Source organism: Typopeltis vanoorti, chromosome 4 (assembly GCF_054136105.1).
Source record: "Typopeltis vanoorti isolate ZY-2024b chromosome 4, IOZ_Tvanoo_1.0, whole genome shotgun sequence".
Lineage (NCBI taxonomy): Eukaryota > Metazoa > Arthropoda > Arachnida > Uropygi > Thelyphonidae > Typopeltis > Typopeltis vanoorti.
Window position 1 is genome coordinate 162314204 of NC_143552.1, and position 21846 is coordinate 162336049.

At 35.7% G+C, this 21846-nt stretch overlaps 1 protein-coding gene across 2 annotated transcripts in view; it reads left to right on the forward strand.

Annotated features, from left to right (window-relative positions):
• Nucleotides 1-21846, forward strand: part of pasha (microprocessor complex subunit partner of drosha) — a 366059-nt gene that overhangs the window by 295564 nt on the left and 48649 nt on the right. For both annotated transcript variants that reach the window (XM_090391560.1, XM_090391561.1), the window contains exons 13-14: nt 7183-7283; nt 15615-15714. In XM_090391560.1, the coding sequence (XP_090247686.1) occupies nt 7183-7283; nt 15615-15714 (201 nt within the window). The remainder of the gene's footprint in view (nt 1-7182; nt 7284-15614; nt 15715-21846) is intronic.

Genomic DNA, 21846 nt, shown 5'->3' on the forward strand with positions numbered 1-21846 from the left:
AAGTTAAATAAATTGCCTCGATATATCAATATCAGAGATATAAGGTCGCAACAAATGGCGCAGCTGACAAGATGTGTTTAATCAATTAAAAAGGAAGTAAATTAATCAAACACAGTGAAGTGGTGTCAGTCACATGATAAGAAAATAGTAGAACTAAATTTTGGCAGGGAAAGCTTGGGTATTTTAAATAAATTTTGTAAGCAAAAAGATAAGTATGGCGCTAGCAACCAGCACAGAACTTAGTGACCCGGAATTTTTCAGAAGCATCAACCCCCAGCAAATTTTCCCTCAGTTTTCTGGTGAGGACACCGATGATGTAAGGGCTTTCTTTGATTTTGTTGAAGAACTCAGAAAGATAGGAAGGTGGAGCAACATCCAGTTACTTATATTGCTTTGCAGTAAGCTAACTGGAAAAGCTAAAAGCTTTTTCTACTCCTTGCCCCTTCTGAAGGAAACAATGGACTACCAGAGATTCAAATCAATCCTTATCTCTCAATTTGCAAAGGCCAAGAGCATAGGACTGAATCTCTGGAAACTCCAGAAGATCATTCAGAAGGAGAAAGAATGTGTCTCAGACTACCACAACAGATTACTCAGTTTTGCGAATTCTTTGAGCGTACCCGAAGATGAAAAACCCCATTTAAAGTGGGCTGTTTTTCAGCACTTCCGAGTTGGTCTGAGAAACGAGTTAAAGGAAGCAGCATATGAAAAGGGAATTGTGGATTTAAAAAAGTGCTATGACACTGTGATTAAAAAAGGAGCAACTCCTTGGGGATATATATCCTTCTACAGTTCCGAGCCAAGTGAATGCTATAAGGAGCAGTGGTGAAGAGAATAAATGCCAGAATTCAACAAAGGAAGAGAATTGTCAAGTTACAAGAGAGTACTGAAAGAAATAAAAACCAAGCAATTTGCAGTTTCACTACTGAAACCTGCAAACCAAGCGAAATCCGTTCCCTGATTGAAAAGGAGGTAGAGAGATTACAGCAACCTCTTGTACAATGGCTCGATCAAGTGGTAAACTTGCTGACAATAAATAGCTCCAATGAACAGAAACCGCTGGAGTTACGAGAGAACAAGATCAGTGACCTAATCCATGAGGAAGTTCAGAGATTACAAAAACCACTAATAGACAGAATGGAAGAGATGATGAAAAAGTTAAGTGAATTGTCAGCAAAGTGTGGGTCGGACTCTCCTTTGTCCTCAGACAGAGAGGATAGAAGAGGCTACTATCGAGAGATTCCGTGATGCTACAAGTGCAACAAGCTAGGACATTTGGCTCGAGATTGTTTTGCAGCATCGGACTCCTCAAAACCCAGGTATCGGCCCAAAGCCACGTCCCATATTTGTGCAAGACCAGTTGATATCAAGATGAGGGACGATTTAAGTGAACAACAGCAACAGTAAGGATTGGCAGGAGAAAGCTCAGAGCACTCCTCGATACTGGTTCTCAGGTTTTCCTGATTTCAGAAAAAAATCTTGGGAAACTGGGGGCTAGCGTAAGTGGGAGGGCTATGAGGATAAGGAATCCAGTCAAGCTATTGGGCATATCTGCCACTACAACATATGCAAAAAGGTACATAAGACTGAGACTAGAGATACTGGGGTATGGTCTACAGATGTCTGGCACAACTTCCTAATCCTTCCCGGAGACTCATCGTCTAATGAAGAACTGATATTGGGAGAGGATTTTTTTGAGGAAGTATGGGTTTGCTTGTGACTACCCCAAAGAAACCATTAGGTTCAAAGGAAAAGAAAAGAATGCTGTAGGAAACCAGAAACAAAAGAAAAAAGGTGAGAGGCAAGTAGCTGATACTCAGCCAGAATGAGACATCGCAGAGCTCAGAGAAGGGAAAGAGAAAATCGAAAAGGAAATAAGTCAAAAAAAAGAAACGGAAGAAATTAACACGTTCGCTGCCAACTACGAGTATACTCGTAGTGGGTAAACCTGCTTCACAAGCCAGCTACGAGTATACTCGTATGATGCTTACCGCCGGGAACAAGATTATTGTAGTGACCTTGAAGAAGTGAAAATCCTTGGCGTGTGGGGCTAGCATCAAAACTGTGTATTCTCATAGACCGTATATGCTCTGTACAAGCCAACTACGAGTATACTCGTAGGACGTTTACCTCCGGTAACGAGATTATCGTACTGACCTTGAAGAAGTAAAACTGCTCGGCGTAGGGGAACAGACCATGCCAAAGTAGCGTGGCAGCGAACGTGTTAATGTAGTCAAGAATGAATGCTCTAATCAGAGTGAACGAGTTGTAGGGATCAAAAAAGAAAAACATACTCAGCAAACCCTAGAAACAGTTCAAGACCTGACAATGAAATGGATCAAAAAAGGGGGGCTGAGAAGGAAAATTTTCTCGGAGACAAAATTTTTTTAGAAGTAGGGGGGGGGGAGGTCTTTGTTAGATCTGAAATAGGCGACTTCAAATTTTACATGATGTCACCATTCCAGAATCTAACAATTAACAAAAAACATACATGCATACTTATCTCTTAGCGCAGTGTAACTATGTTTTTTTTGTAACATCTTGTATGATAAACTGTGAATTTTGTGAATTTTAAATTAATGTATCTATATGTCTAGCATGAATGTAAGTCAGAAAAAGGGACAAAATAAGAGAGAAATTATTAGTGAAATATTGTAAATGAAAGAATGTGTATTATTCAGCAACATAGGCAAAGATCGCCCTAATACTGTAAAAGCAGCGTAAGCACCCGCAGGCATCACATCTAAGAAGGCATCATGATGCATACGTTCCCAGAAACAAGAAGTCCCATATGTTGATCAGTGAAGTCACCCAGCCGGAGACCAATGGGTGAGACTATAAGAGAAATTCAAACTCGGAAAGGTGGCGCTCTAGGAGAGCGAATAAAACCTGCGACACGGAAGTAAATGACCCCGTTTTTTCTTGTTCCTGGATTTCTCTCCATGTGCTCCAAGAGTTCTTTACAGTTCAGCTTTCATTTTTGAGGGCTGACTTACGATAGGATCCAGCATGACACCGCAGTAGATTTCGGCAAGACTAACCGCAGGCCGCGATGAGAAGATCATCGACATAAAACCTTAGCAGAAAGATAGCGCCCAGCTCAGGCGAGCATGTGTAACCCACGTGGCGATAAGATCGAGACGACCAGAATCGAAACAAAGAAGGAAGGATACCACATGGAATTCTAATCAGTAAACTGCAGCATGTGGATGAATAGGAGGGTGGTTGATGGAGAGATATCAGAGAGTAGTTTATTCAGGCAGAGGTAGAGTCTAAATGAAGTCCTGTGATTAGTGGCTTGCCATAGGGTTCTATTCTTGGACCTGTACTATTTGATTTGTTCATTAACGATATAGGAAAGGATCTGAGAAGAACTGTTCAGTTATTTGCTGATGATGCAAAGTTGGGTAGAGCAATAGTTAATGCAGATGATGTCAAAATTTTGCAGGGTGATTTGGATGGATTGGCAGACTGGACAAAGGAGAATGGATATCAGTTTAATGTGATAAAGTGTAACATTGGTGGAACTGTACTCCAGGAAACTGACGAAGCCAGAGACTTGGGAATGTTAATGGATAGGGAGTCAAAGTTTAGGTGGGACATAACAAAAGTGGCTAAAGCAGCTCATTAGATCACTTGGTTACTGAAGAACACTTTGATGAATAGAGACAAGCAGGTTATTGTTTCTTTTTATTAAGCCTTGATAAGACCCCATCTTGATTACTGCATGCAGATCTGGCACCAGGGTTTCTTGGTGATTAAGAGGTTGAGAGGATCCACAGGTGAGTGACCAAGATGGTAGCAGGTCTATGGAATGAAGCTTACAAGAACAGGTTGAAGATTTGTGGATTCCAGAAACTGGTTGAGGCAGAAAAGGAGTGATATGATTGAGACACAAATTACTGAGGAGGTTTATGCAAGATTAATTCAGAGGAAATTTTTCAGAACAGGTGTGTTGGTGGGAAAACTAGGGGCCATCCATGGAAACTGAGTAAGAGTGTAGTTATCAAGGGTGTTAGAATTAGGTTTTTTGCTTGAAGAACAGTGAATGAGTGGAATAGGTTGCTGGAGTCTGTTGTGGGTGCCATGACTATGGATGAGTTCAAGGCAAAGTATGATAGATATTGCGTAAATGTTGGATAGTTCTTGACATGATTTTTAGGACTTCCCTCGATCAGTCTAAGGATTCTTTGGAGTTGCCCATATAATAATAATAACTGTTTTTCAATCAAATCTTGTTCCTCAGTCAATTTTAACTAACTAATGACTTAAATATAGACTGTATATTGTTCAATATAATGTCCCATTTACACATTTGATCATTTCCGATTGAATATCATCTACTCGTCTTTCAGTTCCCCCCCCCCACACACACACACAAAGTTTTTACTCCAGACATGTAGAATTCTTTATTTTCAGTTTTAATGTCACCTTTATCATCTCTTAATTATATGTCAGCATTTGGAAATGAAGGACAGGAAGATGATTTTATATAAAATCAAATGAGAGATATGGTTTCACACTATCTTCATCATTATTCATTGTCTGTATGAATCGCATATAGTTCAGTGATACTTAAGACCTTTACACAGATCACAAATAATATTATTATCTTAAATAAATCTATTATAGGCATTCAAGAGCTTTTGACTAAATTGAATAACTGTGTTTAACAAATATGGTATGTAATTCAGCAGTGATAATAATAATAAAACATTGAAAATATAGAAAACATGACTGCATTTTCAATATAGAATCTATAGAAATATATTATTTCAGCTATATAGGCAGATATTTAGTGATGATTGCTACTAGTTGAATAAATTTATATGAAATCAGAGCAGACAAAAACATTAAACTGTTCAAAACATGGAGTCCAAAGACTCATCTCAGGAGACTCAGCCTATTCACACAATCTGGCATACTACTCCTTGAACCCGTTAACAGACAAAGCATTTACAACTGACTCTGGCAACCTGTTCCATTCATTCTATGAATGGAACAGGTTGCCAGAGTCAGTTGTAAATGCTTTCCAAGCAAAAAATCTAGTCCTCATACCCCTACTAACCCACTTTTATTCAAATTCCAGGGATGACCCCTTGTTTTGGTCCCTCTAGCCAAATGCTGAAACATTTCCCATGCATCAATCCTATAAAACACTTTAAGCAACTTAAATGTTTCTATCATATCGCCTCTTTTTCTCCTATCAACCACCTTCTGCAATCCACACACCCTCAATCTGTCTTCATAGGAAACATTAGTTTAAGTGGCCAATCACCATCTTGGTCACTCGCCTCTGAATCCTCTCCACTGCTTCCTCATCCCCAAGAAATCCAGGGGACCAGACTTAAGCACAGTATTCTTCCAGATGTGGGTGTATCGAGGTCTTATAAAGAGGAATAACAACTTCCTGATCTCTACATGTTAGTGTATTCTTTAATAGCCAAGTAATCTTATGAGCTACCTGTAACCTTAGCAGTATATCCTCTAAACCAGGCGTGGCCAACTTCATTCTATATGAGGGCCAATATATGATGAGTGGTAGCGTCACGGGCTGCACACTTTTAGACAGAACTTAAATAAAAATGAACTCTGCATTTTTTCAAGGCAATAGTTATATGTATTGAATTACTATATTTGTTAAATCATTTTGCTACTGGGAGAACAATATAAAATACTTGAAACTGAGTCTCTGAAACTGATCGCTGTAACCAGAGCAGAGCAAGTGACTTTCAATGATGTGTTACTCTGGAGTGCATAGAAATCTACCACTCCCACTACTACAACTCGCAGAGAAGCAGTAGATTTTATAAATTGAGTAATCTTTTTAAAGCAATTTTGATTCCGTGTTGAGAATATAAATGTTTCCATCATCAGAAATAATGAATATAACTAGTATATCAATCAGAAAATCTGCAGTCCAAACTAATAGCTAAATTGATATACATATAATTTAATATAGTCTTATCCTGCTGCAGGCTGCACAAAATCATGTTACGGCCCGCAGGCCTGCTGTTGGCCACCTATACTCTAAACTTTACCTCTCTATCTACCACCATCCCTAAATCTGTAGCTTCATCTATTTCCTGAAGCACAGTTTCATCAATATGATACATGGCTAGTAGTCTATTTTTTCTCAAAATTTATAACTTTACATTTCTCCATATTAAACTGATACCTATTATCTTTTACCCATACTGACATCCTATTTAAATCGTTCTGCAAGCTCTCCATATGGCCTTGATTAATTATTACTCTACCTAATTTCACATCATCAGCAAACAACTGAATATTCCCATCCCCATTTGTTCTAATTGTCATAACAGAGTTCCATACAGTATTCTGTCAAATGCTTTTGATTTTAGAGTTGGGTTAGAAATAAAGCAGTTGATTAAAGACTAGAGCAGATATGAAAGTTCTTAAAAAAATTAGGAGAATGAAGAGATAACATCAGTGGTAAATTGTATTAAAAATGAAGATATTAGAAATTAATTTGACATCATTAGCTTTCAAGTATATGTTGTAGAGCTCTTGTATGCCTTATTACTACATTCACCAATTTCAAACAGCAGGTTACTTAATTTGTGTTGCTTTTTCTTTTGTTGTTGTTATGGTGGTGATGGTGGTTGTTTTGTATTGTAATTTAGTTATATGTTTAATGTAGCATCGATTTAAATCTAAATTGACTCTAGTTTTAATTAATTAGTTTTTTGACTTCATGCTATTAAACTATTAAGTAGTGTAAATGATTACTTTACTGCTAGCTGGCATAAATGAAACTTAATGTGATTTCATTCTCACACTACAGGTTGTAATTTATAGGTATTAAAATGCTTGTTCTCTATCTTAATTGCTACTTGTGAGATCAGTTGGCATTTAGCAATGGTGATTGACACTCTATCGTTCTTCTTAACAGCGACAGCAGGATTTTGGCATAATGTATTTTGACTTTTTGGAATTTAATAAGTTAATAGAACCCTTGCTAAATGTACTGTATGTGATCAGTATCCATCAAGTATTGATTGTTGGTGCTTGATACCTAAAAATAAAATCGGTTAAAATATAAATGTCAGATAAACACATTATTAGTAGCAGCAGTAACTTATATACATGTACTTCTTTTTGCATTAATTTAAAAATATAAGTCAGTTAAATGCTTCTTATTGTTTTCATTATTTTTAGTTCTTTGATGAGGTTAGAGTAGAAGATCCGAGAGTTAATGAACTTTGTTCCAAAGCCGGACAGCCATCTCCTTATCAGATTCTTTTAGAATGCTTGAAAAGGTTAGCTATCATAATCCTAACATTCATTACTGTTATATCTTGTCCCTAATGAGAACCAACAATATGGTTCTCATTAGAGACCAGGCAGTAACCTTTTTTTAGGGCAGGAACCACAGCTTAATACTGTAGCAATCCATGTCAAAAAAGTCATATTATTCATAAGTGAACTCTTGGTAGGTGCATACATAAAGTATTAAAATAGAGATCCCCAAAAAAAGGCTTTAATCTGTCAAATTAAGTAATATAGTGAAAGATACTAATGATGAAGGCTATAAAAGATATTAGCATGATGAAGGCTATAAATATTGTAGGAATGGATACATAATATCCTTCAGCATGTTAATTTAATTTGCCAGATTGAAGTCTTTTTGGCTCTCTATTTTAATACTTTATCTGTTAAAATTTTGAAATTTTTCTTATGTAATACCCAGGGTCATGTTACAGTAATTATAGATATCTTAACTAGATAGTTAAGATATCTATAATTAAAATATCTAGGTGGTCTAGTATGCAAGGATATATATATATATATATATATATATATATATATGTAGTCAATGTGAACTGTTAAAAAAAGATAAATATTAGTAATACAGAAAGATTTTATTGTGTTCATTTCATTATAAAATACTGGTTTTTATCTTTGCATTATTGAAATGAATGTTTTTTTGTTATGAAATTATTGTCTCTGTATTGTGTACAGTTACTATTGTATTCATTATAGTGGTTGCCAGATCTGACACAGTGTTGTCCAGCCTACCACCATTTAAAGACTACATTATTCACGGCATAGTCAAGGATTTTGTAACTTGCTATGCATGTGGTATATACATGTCCCGTGGCTTAAAAATCTCGCAGTTGAGGAATGGGAATGTGTATGTGTGCATGAAATGTAGACAATAGGAAGTGCTAGAAGACATAAATGTTTTGATCTCAATATTCAGCAGCAGCAGAGATAATGCTTCCGAATTGGGTTAGTGCTGATTTGTGGATACCAGAAGAATGTTAGAGGGTGAAGAAAATGTGAAAGATGTACATGTGGATTTGACTTTGGGCAGAGAGAGAAGAGGATATGGTTTATCTGGTGGCTGTGATTGTGTGTGAATATCAGTTGAAACTGTGGAAGTCAAGATGTGTGGAGAGAGAAATGGAACTGCTGAGAAAGGAAATGGAAGGCATAAAGATGGAGTCTGGGAGGTTAAATGAAGAGATCAGGTGGATGGAGAGATTGGCTATTGTGAGGAGAATGAGAGCACACAAGGGAGAAAAGAAGTGAGAACATAAAGGGAAAGAAAGGAATTTGGAGAAAGTCAAGAGAGTGTATAAGCAAGGGAGAGAGAGAGAGAGAGAGATGAGAGGAAGGAAGAAAAGGAGAGAGAGAGAGAAGGAGAGATTGGAAGCAGAAAGAGTCAGGGATGCCAGTAAGAGAAGAATCAATGAATCTGTTTGGAGCATCATATAAGGAATTTCCATGACTTGGGGTGGGCAGAGTGTGGAGTGCTTACTGGGTGGAATGAAAGTGAGTGTGACAATGGCATTGAAGTGAGTTGAAAATGTAGAATAGATGATAGTAATAGATGGTATGAATGATCTCAGAGATAGCATGAATTGTGTAGAAAGAGATTTGAGATCGATGTTAGGGATATTACAGCAAAAATGTGTCGGAAGATAGTGAGTGTGTAACCTCAGTATGATAGTGTAAGAGGCAAACAGCAACGATAATGAATGAGATGATAGTGAGAATGACTAGAAAGAGAAGCCTTGAATAGTGAATGTGTGGAGTGTATTTGAAGATAGAAGGGAGCTTTATACAAGAGATGAATTACATTTGAATGAAGAAGGATGCTGCCATTTGGAGAGACTATTGTTTATTGGGCAGGTTAGTATGTTAGGGCAGGGAAACTAGAATGGTGATATGTAGCAGGGATGGCCTCATGTAGGGATAGTGGCTTGAGAAATGAGAGAGTGTACACTATATTGCAGAGCCAGGTTGAGTATGTGGAGATTAGTAATAACTATATGAATACTAGCTGGGCACTGTTTTTTTTTTATGTATACAAATGCCAGGAGCATTAGGAATAAAGTTTTTGGCATTGATTGACTCAATCTATCCAATGGTTGTTAGTATCAGTGAAACTTTGTTAACTGAAGAGGATGTTCTAACAGGGATAGAAATCAAAGGGTATGACATATTTCAACAGGATAAGGAAGATGGAGGAGTGTTACTTGTGATAAAAGAGGAATTGTACCCTCCACTCTGAGAGGGTACAATTCCTCTATATGGTGTGAGATAGAGTTTGCAAGATACTTAGTGGGATGTTGTTATAGGCCAGCGAATATAGATAGTGATGAGCAAGAAACGTTACACCAATTAGCTTGGTAAGTGCAAAGTAAGTGATCATTATGAGAGACTTCAACTGTAGCAATATAAAATGGACAGAGAAGGCAGCATGCAGTTCTAGGGAAACTGAATTTTCAGATTTCTTGAGGGACACTGTTGTAGACAGCATGTGATGGAAGGAACACCAGGATCAGGAGTTTTGGATTTGATCATAGCATTGGAATATCTGAATGTGACCGAGATGTCATACTTTCCCAATTGGTGAAAGTGAATGGGCATGTGAAGGTATCAATGCAGAAGGAATTTATGTGAAATTATAAGTCAGGCAACTATCATGGACTTAGAAACCAGCTTGTAGTATAATTGGTGAAAGAATTTGAAGATAGAGAGCTCAGTAGTGTATGGGAGATTCTCAAGAAAAAAATTTTGACAGCAATGGCAAATTGTATACTTTGAGTGAAGAAGATAAAGCGATTTGGAGTCAAATGTATCACTAGAAAAATTAAAGAGGAATTGCAAATGAAAAAGAGATTATGGAAGACATATAAAGAGAGAGAGAAATGGAGAACAGTTGCATGAGAAATATAAGACTTGGGCTATGAAGGTAACTAGTATGGTAAGGAGAGAAAAATTAGAATTTCACTGCAATCCGAGGAAAATCCCAAGGAGATATTTAATGATCACTTTATTAGAATGTTCCATCTTGGTACAGCAGACTTTATTTCTAGAGGAATAAGGTGAAGTGTTAGAAGTGAATGAAGAGGATGAATTCTGAACACTGAGTACACTGAATGCCAGTAAAGTGGTGTGTGTGTGTGTGTGTGTGTGTGTGTGTGTGTGTGTGTGTGTGTGTGTGTGTGTGTGTGTGTGTGTTGAGGGAGGGAGGGACCAGATGGAATTTCCCCACGTGTTTTAAAGGAATGTGCATAAAGTTGATGGTAGAATGAAGATATCACACTATAGGCTAGTTTGTATTTTTACTGCAGTTGTTAAAGTTTGAGAGAAATCAGTAAGAACATGCATACAGAATTTGGCAGATTCACACTATAGGCTAGTTTGTATTTTTACTGCAGTTGTTAAAGTTTGAGAGAAATCAGTAAGAACATGCATACAGAATTTGGCAGATAAGGACTATTATTTGTGCAAGCATGGATTTGTTATGGGGTGCTCTTGCTTTAGTAATCTAGTTACCTTTTTCAATAGAGTAACAAGAGCAGTGGATGAGGTAAGGCATATGCTGTTGTTTTTGGGGGATTTTATAAAGGCATTTGACAGGTTGGTTTTTAATTTGCAACATACAGGTTTGAATGTCAGGTTAGTGGATTGGAAACTGGCTTTATGATTGATATCAGAGAGTTGTATATATGAGGGAACAGTATCAGAAAGTAGGAAGATTACAAGTGAAGTTCCACTGGTTTCAGTACTCGAATCATTACTGTTCAATCTTTATGTCAATAATATTGTCATGGGACTATGCAGGGAGATATTCAGTTGTTGGCATATGGTGTGAAGCTTGAGAGGGTTTGCTGATGTTTTGGCTCTTCAAGAGGATCTGAACAAGCTGGAAATTTGACAGATGAATGAGGATGTCAATTTAATGCAACTAAATGAGGTTTTGAAATCTAGGATCCACAGATGGGATGCTTCATATTCACTTGGTCGAATTATACTGGAAGAAGCAATAAGTCTTGGGGTGATTGTAGACAAAAATTTGAAGTTCAGGGAACATATTGCAAAGGTTGTGAAGATATCTCATGGAATTGCTTCAATATTGAGGAGGACATTGACTATTAGAGATAAAATAGTTGTGGTCTCATTTGTATAAAGCTTTGATCAGACCATGTCTGGATTTCTGTACTCAGATTTGGTCACCAGGATTTGAAGAGGACAGTGCAATTTTTACTGTACAAAGTTGGTTGTGAGGATAGAATGAGAGCATGCAGAGTGCAGAGTTTGGTGGATAAAAGACAAAGGGGAGGGGTATGATTGAGACATTTAAGCTGTTGAAGGGTTATTATCGAATTAACACTGGGTGATATATTTTACATGGTAGAATGAGGGTAAGAACAAGGACAATCCCAGGAAGTTGCAAATGAAAGTAGTGAGTAAAAGGGTAAGAAATTATTTGCATGGAAAGTGGTAGGACCATGGAATACATTGCCTGAGAGGATGGCAAACATGCAAATGGTGGAGAATTTAAGGAGTGCTACATTAGACTTTATGTTGATTGGTGTTGACCTCCCACAATGAGTCTTATTATTCCATGAGTGGTCAAGAAAATAATAATAATAATAATAAAGCAACTGTAATTGCAGAATCTAAACTCAGAAATCATGTAATAGATATTTTATAGAAACACATGGTAGACATAATGATACTTTTAAAAAACAGTTTAATACATGTAAGGAAAATTAGAATTTATTTACAACAACTATATTTTTTTTGCTCACTATATCAGGAGCATCTTTCAGAAAGACAGCAAAAATATTGGCTGCGACAGACACGAAAAAGTATGATTCATGCTGTTTAATTCATCTTGTGTTAATATTTTGAATGTTGTAACAAAGTTGTCCTCCTGCCACCCTCTGTAATTGGGTAGCCAGCTTTCTCTCTGGTTGTTCTCTGCATCCTCTCTCTTTGAGCTTCACCATCAATGCTAGAGTACCTCAAGGCTCTGTCCTCACCTGCTCACTTTCTCTTGTTCATAAATCACCTGCTATGGCAGCAAAACTGTGGATACTAATTGTATCCACAGCTTTGCTGATGATAGTGCTCTCCCCTCATCCTATTCATTTGACAAACCATGCAGTACTCAGACATCCCAGGCTACAAGATCATCTACAAATACAACGAGTGCTTTAAATACTGATCTTCATACTATCTCCTTCAATGGGACATGGACAACCATGCCATGTTCATTGCCACCAAAACAGTCTTGCCTTTTCTCTCGCAAAAGAGATATCAGCTCACTTACCCATGCCTCCTAGTAAACGCAAATGATCAGAAATCAGATCTCTCTGCTTGGACTAACATTGACTTCCAGTCTCTCCTTGCATAAACATATTCATCTGAAAATTGTGACATAAGCAGAAGAATTCATTATAAAATATTAATACCAAAAACATTTACATTTAACTACTAAAATAAAGAGCCAAAAGGCTTCAGTTCAGTGATGCAAAATTATATAAGTCAAGTGAACATTATATTCATCATTATTTCATAGCCAAATGTAGAAACTATGAAAGTTTTGTAAGGTAAGTTGACCAGAGATCTTATGGGAATACAATCCCTGGCATTCACGAGTTGCCTTAGTATGGACTACTTAGAAGACACAGTCACTGCCAAAGCATCTATATATTCACTTTTTATTAGCCCATTTTGATAAAGTTTCACTGACCTGGCAGCTGTTTCGAACTGGTTGGTTACCCTCAGAGATCAGGTAGAAACCTTAAGTGAGCAAAAACTCTCATTCACTACTAAGGAACTTGAAATGTCAGAGAAATGTATTTTTCATAAGTGAACTCTCGGTCAGTGCATAAAAGTAATTACTAAAATAAAGGCCAAAAAGCTTCAGTTCAGCGATGCAAAAAAAAGGAGAACCAACCAGTGCAAAACAGCTGTCAGGTCAGTGAAACCTTATCAAATGGACTAATAAAAGGTGAATATATAGATGCTTGGGAATCTATATATTTGCCTTGGGTGGCACTTATGTCTTCTAAGTAGTCCATACTAAGGTAACTCATGAATGCCGTGGTGTGTATTCTGTAGTGCATATCTTAGTCTTCCATCTTCCTTATTTAAAGTGATTGGCCTAACCAGCTCAGTTTATAACTTCCACAGATATACTAGATGTTCTGTATTGTTATCATTCATATGAATAATAACAAAAGTCATGACTACAGACGTATTTTTTGCATTCTTCCATATGGATGTTGGTTGGTCTTCCTGTCTGAACATAGGCCAAATTGCAAAAAAGGGCACTTTATATACTTCAGGCATAGATAGAGAAGGGGAAACTGATCTTTGTAGAATGTAGAAGGGTAGCAGGTGTATATGATTAAGTTCTTCTGTAAGAGACTCATTGGACCAAGGCTATAGGCTCTATTGGTTCATGTTTTAATGATACCATATTGTTGAGAGAGGGATGATGAGAAAGTTTATGAATGTTTCTTCCTGTGTGGGTTAGCTTCCTGTGTACTGAAAAAGACAGGTTACCATTGGGTTGGCATGTTACCAAGGTGTCTAGAAAGGCTAAACTGGATTCTATGGTGAGCACTGTTGAGGTGAGAGAGGAAAGAGTCTAATGTGTCTGGGCCATGAGGGCAACAAATTGAAAACACATCATCCACATATCTTAACCAGATAGAAGGTTTGAGAAGGGCTGAGTCAAGAGCTTGTTTTGCAAAATATTCCATAGAAAAATTTGCAAGGGGGGGGGGTATCCTCTATCTGTTTATAAATATTGTACTTCCAAGAGAAATATTCAGAATGGATAGCACAGGAAAACAGATCAGTAATATCAGGAGGAAAAACATGCTTTATAAGTAATAAGGTGTCATTTAAGGGAATATTGGTGAACAGTGAGGTGATATCAAAGCTAACCTAAATATCTGTATTATTTAACATTAAATTCTCAATAGAAGTTTTAAAATGAATAGAGTTTTTATATAGGAAGTGTAGTATGAGCAGTGGGGGGGGGGGATAGGAAGAAGAGAGCTTGCTGACTGTTTTGCTAATTTGTAGCATGGGGAAACTGTAGCATCTGCTGTACTGTAGGTCTTAGGAGGGAATTGTGCTTGTGTATTTTTGGTAATCTGTATATCCCGGGGCAATAATGAAAGGCTTAAGTTTTTTTGTGATTTCAGGAGGCTAGGAAGAAATTTTTTTGAGCAGATTTTTCAATATTTTGATCTGAGATTTGAAAGGATCATAATCTAAGGTCTATAGATGGAGTGGTCTCTGAGAATGATGTCCATTTTACTATTGTATTCACTGGTATTAAGAATAATGGTAGCAATCTCCTTATCAGTTCTGTTGATAACTATACTACTATCTTTGTGTAGTTTTTTGAGGATGCTGAGTTGGCAAGATAGGTTTCTTTTAGGAAGCAGATATTGAGAAAAAAAGCTAGCAACATCATGAATAATGTTGTTAGCTATTTCCAGAGCTGAAGTATGGATACTGCATTCGATGTTGAACATCGTCTTGTTACTAGGTGCTTGTTTCAGAGCAATGGCAATATTATGGCCAAGACTAAGGGCACTGATGGCAACATCGCTACACCTTTTTGATGTGTTCACTACCATATGAAGAGGTTGAACTAGAGGTATGGGTTTAGAATCTGGAAGACTTGTATTTTTTTGATGTGCTTATTTTTTATTTAAAAATTTTTTTCTGAGCACAGGCTCCTGAAATATCAAAAAGAATGGTACTGAGTTCGGTGTTCAGAATAGATGAGAGCTCCAATTGCAATTAGCTGATGGCTGTGTTGGTAGCAGCAAGGATGATACACGCAGCAGTGATCTGTTCCAGTAGTAGTAAAGCAAAACTTGCATGCTTGTAGATATTTTGGTTAGCTTTGATGACACCTTATCACTTATAAAGAAAGTTTTTTCCCTCTTGATATTACAGATTTGTTTTATATATACAAAACTCCTGGTACAGTGGAACTACTTATGTAACAAAGATGTATGAATACTATATTCATAATGCATTTATGTGGCAGAAGAGTGTAATAGCTTACACAGATAAATACAAATCACACTGTAAAAGAAATGAAGAAAGTGCAATGGCCATAGATATGTTGGCTGTTCCTGATCAAAAGTACGATGGAAGGACGGACATCAGTGATCTATTGATGAAATTAGTTGCTATGTTATATGTAATTTATTAGCCTAATACATGTTACACAGTTATGTTTATATATACATCTAATCTGTTTAAATATGACTTTCTTTTGAATGTTTTTTGATGATGCTTCTTATTTTTAGAAATTATGGAATGGGAGACACGCAAATCAAATTTGAGATGAGAAACATGAAACACCAGAAAAATGAATTTACAATGACTGTTGGTAAACATAATGCCAGTGTAAGTATTTTTATTAATTGGTAATGACAAATCTCTTTAATTTTTTTTGTATTTATATAAAATTATTCATTTAATTGCATTATATATGCAATTAAATCATATTTAATTGCATATTCAAGATTACATCACCACTTGTACAGATGAAATCAAGGATATTCAAAGCTTTATTTATTTTTTTTTTTTTTTTTTTTGCTGGGAAAGAGCTGTCTATAAATTAAATACTTCTGTTGTGCAAATTTTATTACTTCTCTCTCATGAAGTACCTCTCTCTCTCTCTCTCTCTCACACACACACATACACACACACACACACACCATATGAGATCTACTTTAAAAAAATTCAAATTGATGTAATTCATGAAGCATAAGAGATTTAGAAGCATCTGAGTTTAATCGTACTTTAACTTGCACCTCTTCTGCAGCAACATATTGCCCATTGTGTCTGCCACTGTTTGGGATGTTAAAAAGTGTCTTCATTGAATTTCTTTAATGATCCTCACATCAAAACCATTAAATGAAAAGCCATTAAGTTGCCTTTTAAAATTTTTTTTGAGCCTTGGAGGGAACATTTTGTAGCACCAAGAGCCAGATCCACTGAACATAGATACTGACATATGTGTCCATTTCTATGTGATATTCCATTTTTTTAACAATTGAAGCAGATGGGACACAAACTCTACTAAATGCATTGTTTTCAGGTTCAGACTTCAGACTAGTCTGAGCAATGAAAAATGATTAGAAGTTGCTGAGGTGATTATCATTTAAGATCTGTTCTGCCCTCAGAAGCCATCAGCAAGTCTCTTCAATGGATGATCTGGTCTTCTTTTTGTTGATGATTTATAAAAAATAACTTATTTGGGTAGTTTTTTTTGTTTACATACTTTTTAACATGCTCCATCCTGTTGCATTTATATTTATTTATTTTCTCTATTATTGATTGTTTTCCTCATAAATTTCATTTCAACTGCCATTAATCTTTGCTTATGTTTTATTGATCAAATTTCACTTCCATATATCAGTGTTGGTAAAACTAATATATTTTACCAACACTGATATATGGAAGTGAAGTAAAGGTTGGATTTAAACACAGAATTTGTTATGTCTGTTATTTTTAGGTATTTTGTAATTTTCATATTGATGTCCATTTCATCTTCATACAAAATCATGCATCATAAATATGTAGAAGAATTAACTTGTTCTAAAATTTAGCTGCTATCTTTTACTTCTAATTGGAGCTTGACTTTTAAAAGCCATTATTTTTGATTTTTCTATTGAGATTATCATTTCAAAAATTTTGGCTATATTTCTTTTAGAATGAAATAGTTGTCCGAAAATTATCTTCAGAGTCTGTAATTACAACCTAGTCACACACACTTCTTTGCCGATGACTAGGTTGTAATTACAACCTAGTCATAAGCAAAGAAGTGTGTGTTTAAATTCACATTAGAGAATAGTGTAATACCTTGATGTTTTTTTTTTCTATTCCATTTTATTATTATTTCATGCAAATAACTATTAAATAGCATTACAGATAAGTGACATTCTTATCTTTTCTTTTAGGCTTGCACGGTGATCCGAATGCATTTTTGAAAATTATGGAGACAACTACCGTGTTTGAGTAAAAACTTTAGTTTAATATAACTAAAATCTACAATTCGACGTTTCGACCTTTATGTCAAGGTCATCTTCTAGAGCGTACAAATATACACAAGAAACAAGCTATACTACAATCACACTGGTTCGTTAAAGACACTGACCAACCGTTATCACAATTGTTGGCCTGGCCTCTGGTGGAAAAAAAAAAATAAATAAATAAAATAAATAAATAAATAAAAAATTTAAAAATAAAAAAATAAAAACTTATACATCAACGCTAGAGTCCTATTATTTGTGTTGTCTACTATATACATATATTAACATCATTCCAGCCAGTTGGAGTGGGATGGTTTCTAATACTAGCGGATTGACTAGAGTCCTGACTTATGTTGAATCTTTCATATTAGGAAGGCTGAATGTGTGCCATCCAGATCCTTGGAATTTTCATGCCATCTTTGTTATTGATATTTGGGTGGTTTATCAGGATTTCGCAGGATTCCTTAAATTTTCTTTCGTACCAGGTTTTTGTACGGTGTAAGGAGCAGGTGCTTTTCCTGTTGATTTGGTGTAAGGTGTTGAGTGTGTGGTTTGAGAGGCCTGCTTCATCATAATGGTTATATTTAATGTGTCTAATGTGTTCTTTCTTGCATATAGGGATTGTCCGTCCTGTTTCTCCAATGTACGGTAAGTTACAGGTGCAACGGATACAATAGACTCCAGGATGTGCTAATGGGAAGAGAGGATCCTTAGAGGAGCTGAATATGGTTTTAAGTTTAGTGGGTGGTTTAAAGGTGACATTGAGGTTATAATGTTGTAGGATTCTGTTGATTTTTTCTGACAATCCTACAACATTATAACACCGAGATTAACACTGAGTGGCCAAAAATTATCGCTGAATATTTTCCCGAGGATATTTACATGAGATGAGATGATGGGATATTTACAATGCAGACTCTAGATTATACTTATTTGTTTAAAAATGAAAGTACTAAAGGATTTAAATCTTCAAAAGAGCAAGTGACAGTTCTTTGTTGTGCTAATATGAAAGGTGAGAAACGAGGGCTCCTAGTGATTGGAAAAAGTAAAAATCCTTGTTTTAAAGGTGTCAAAAGTTTGCCTGTTAACTACTGTTCTAGTGCAAATGCTTGGATGACTAATGGCATTTTCAACAATTGGCTAGTTAAGTGGGATCTTAAATTAAAGCGTAAAATTGTCTTATTAGTAGACACTGCACTGCACACACAAACAATTTATCGTTAAAGAGCGTTAAAGTAATTTTCTGGCCTTCAAACATTACATTGTTAATTCAACCATGTGACCAAGGTATCATACGAGCTCAAGTCTCAGAGAAGACTATTGAAAACTGCTTCCAAAAAGGTGGATTTTTTAAGACAAACTGAAACTCCTTCTTCTGAAGAATTTGAATATCTTACAAATGAACGTTTTGATAAAACCCCAGGCAGTATGTCAAAAGAAGAATTTGAAAATTGGTTGGATATTGATAACAACGTTGACATGGTGGCTGCAATGACAGTGTTGGAAATATGTCAAGCTGCTTCTGATGAGAACTTTACTACAGTAGTATCTCGCTACAAATATATGCTACAAATAAACTACAGTAGTATCTCGCTGATCCGAATCTCTTTAGTCTGAACTGCAGTTTGAAAGAAAAAAAAAGTTTTATTTATTACATATTATTATTTTGTGTGCTATTATTTTTATTTAATAATTATTATTTTAACTATTATTATTTATTTTATTATTATTACAGTACAGTATTTTTTTTTTCATACTGTCGATTGTATGGTTACACTATAGGCCTATTTTGATTTATTGTGTGTTCATGTTTGCTTTTTTTATACTGTACAGTACGTACTGTATTGTCAGCATGAATCACCGCTATCAAGTGTCATGGAAAAAACTGTGGCCTTCTAGAATTTACGAAGATAACTACGGTGATACGCAAGAAGCGGAAATTCAAAACATGCATAATTTGGTTAAAAATATCAATCCAAATGTTGAAATTTCACAAACAGATGTTATGGAATGGATTACAGGTAGAACCGAAAGTGAATTCGAAATCAAATCAGATGCTTAAATTATAAATATGACGCTACACAATGAATTAGATGATGACGATAAAGAATTCAAAGAAAAAACAAATAAAACATGAAGAAGCAGCAGTTGACAGTTTTAATATGTGTATAGAATGTGCTAAGCAGAACGATATGCCATTCCACAAAATTTTATTGCTAATGCAACTCCGAGAAGAAGCATTTGAAAAAAGTTTAGCTTCCAAGAAGCAAAAGAAAATCACTCTTTTACAAAGAAGTAAAAAGAAACTTTTTTGTGTTGTGTACAAGAAAGTTATATTTTTTATGCAAATTAAATTATGTACTGAAGTATGCAATTTTATTAAATCAGAATCCTCAACAAAACAGGTACATACAAACTAAATTTTTTATTAAAATAAACTTGTGTACTGTATTATTTTTTAAGTTTTATATTACAGTGGAGTAGCATTTTTTCTATCAGTTAATTCATTTATTTACAGAATTAAATTGATGTACATTAGAATCTGATTATTTTTGTCTTAAACGCTAGTTATTGTTGCCTCTTGGGGGAAAATTCATTTATTACGTATTGGTTTTTATTAGTTCGGATTAGCGAGATACCACTGTAATAGAAGAAAGTGAATAAACTAAGCATATTTGGTCGTTTTATAATTAAAATACAAACTTATTTTATACAGACCATTTACAAACAAACTTCATAATAGCCTACCAGTTTCGCCAGTAAACTTGGCTTTTTCAAGGCATTTACGGAAAGATATAAAAACTAGTAAATGCAAATTGAAAGAAACATAAAAAACGTTGTAAACCAACTAGTATCTAAGGTTACACGTCCGCGTGACAGAGAGGACTTATTGTTCTTATTCATTATCATGCATGCGTGTTTGTTGTAAACGTGTAATGTGATTACTGGCTAGCTGCAGTTCAGATTGATTTAGAGAGAGGATCAGGTTTTTCCACGAACTGTTTAGAATGGTACCCTGATTTCTGTTTAGGTTTCCGCCGGTTATTAACACTATTGTGGCTTCCTTGAATAAACGATGTCTGTAGTCGTCATCCAGATATGGCATGGAGCTGTTTTGCCACTCTATCGTGTGATTAGACATACAGAAATGATGTGCTAAGCTGGAAGAAATACTTCTGTTGTGGTTTACATCACCAACATGTTCTTTTTGTCTGATTTCTAAACTCCGTGAAGTTTGTCCGATGTGGGCAAGATCACAGGAGCAAGAATGTAATATACTCCAGGATATTTGTAGAATGGCACCTTATCTTTTGGGGATCCTAAAAATTGTCTGATGCTGGTGGTTGGTTTGAAGACCACTCTGATGTTGTAGGCTCTTAGTATTCTGGCTATTTGATAAGAAATTGACCTGATGAAAGGGATCACTACAGTAGAAATGTGCTGGGAGCATGATTCTTCTTGTCCGGGGTTGTCACCGTATAGATATTTTTTGATGATGTTTTGAGGATATCCATTTTGTGATAATGTGTTGGCTATCAGTGAGAGTTCAGTCTGTGTATCCTCCTCTTCTGATATAAACTTTCTGGCCCTATATTTCAACATGTGGATAATGCTCAGTTTGTGTGTCTTGTGATGGTTTGAAGTATAATGAAGATATCTTCCAGTATCTGTGGGCTTTCTGTAAATAGATAATTTGACACTATTTGATTGTTTCTTTATCGAGATGTCTAAAAAATGCAGTTGGCTGTTGTTTTCCACTTCCAGAGTGAATTTTATCTTGTTATGTATTGAGTTGATTTTATCCATAAACAATTTTAGGTTTCTACACTGTCTTGCCATATAATGAAGATGTCGTCAACATATCTCCACCATATAGATGGTCTAGGGGAGATTGTGGAGAGAATTTCTTTTTCAAGTTTTTCCATGAAAAGATCTGCACAAGATGGTGATAGTTTGCTTCCCATTGCTAGGCCTTCTAATTGTTGGTATATGGTTTTGTTAACCTTGAAGAATTATATTGAAGGCAGTGTTTAAGCATTTGTGTGATGTCTAGAGGAAAGAGATCTTGGATGATGTTTATTACCTCTTCTACTGGTACATTGGTGAAAAGGGATACAACATCTAGACTGGCTAGCATGTCTGTTGGTGCATTCTTAATGGCTTGGAGTTTATTTACAAAATGTTGACTATTCTTGATATAGGATTCTGTTGATCTTATTTTATTATTTAATAAGTTTGCAAGATGCTTTGCCAAAAGGTAGGTTGGTGATGATCTTCTATCAGCGATTGGACGGAGAGGTATATCCTGTTTATGTATTTTAGGTGTCCCATATAGTCTTGGAGTGATAGGATGTGAGGATTTTAGTGTTCTCTTCACTTCTTCTGGCCAAATGTTACAATTTCTGATTAGTTGGTTTGTTTCATTATGATTTTTTATTGTGAGGTCTCTGTCTAGGATCTTATAGGTGGAGTTGTCTGATAGTAATACATTTAACTTATC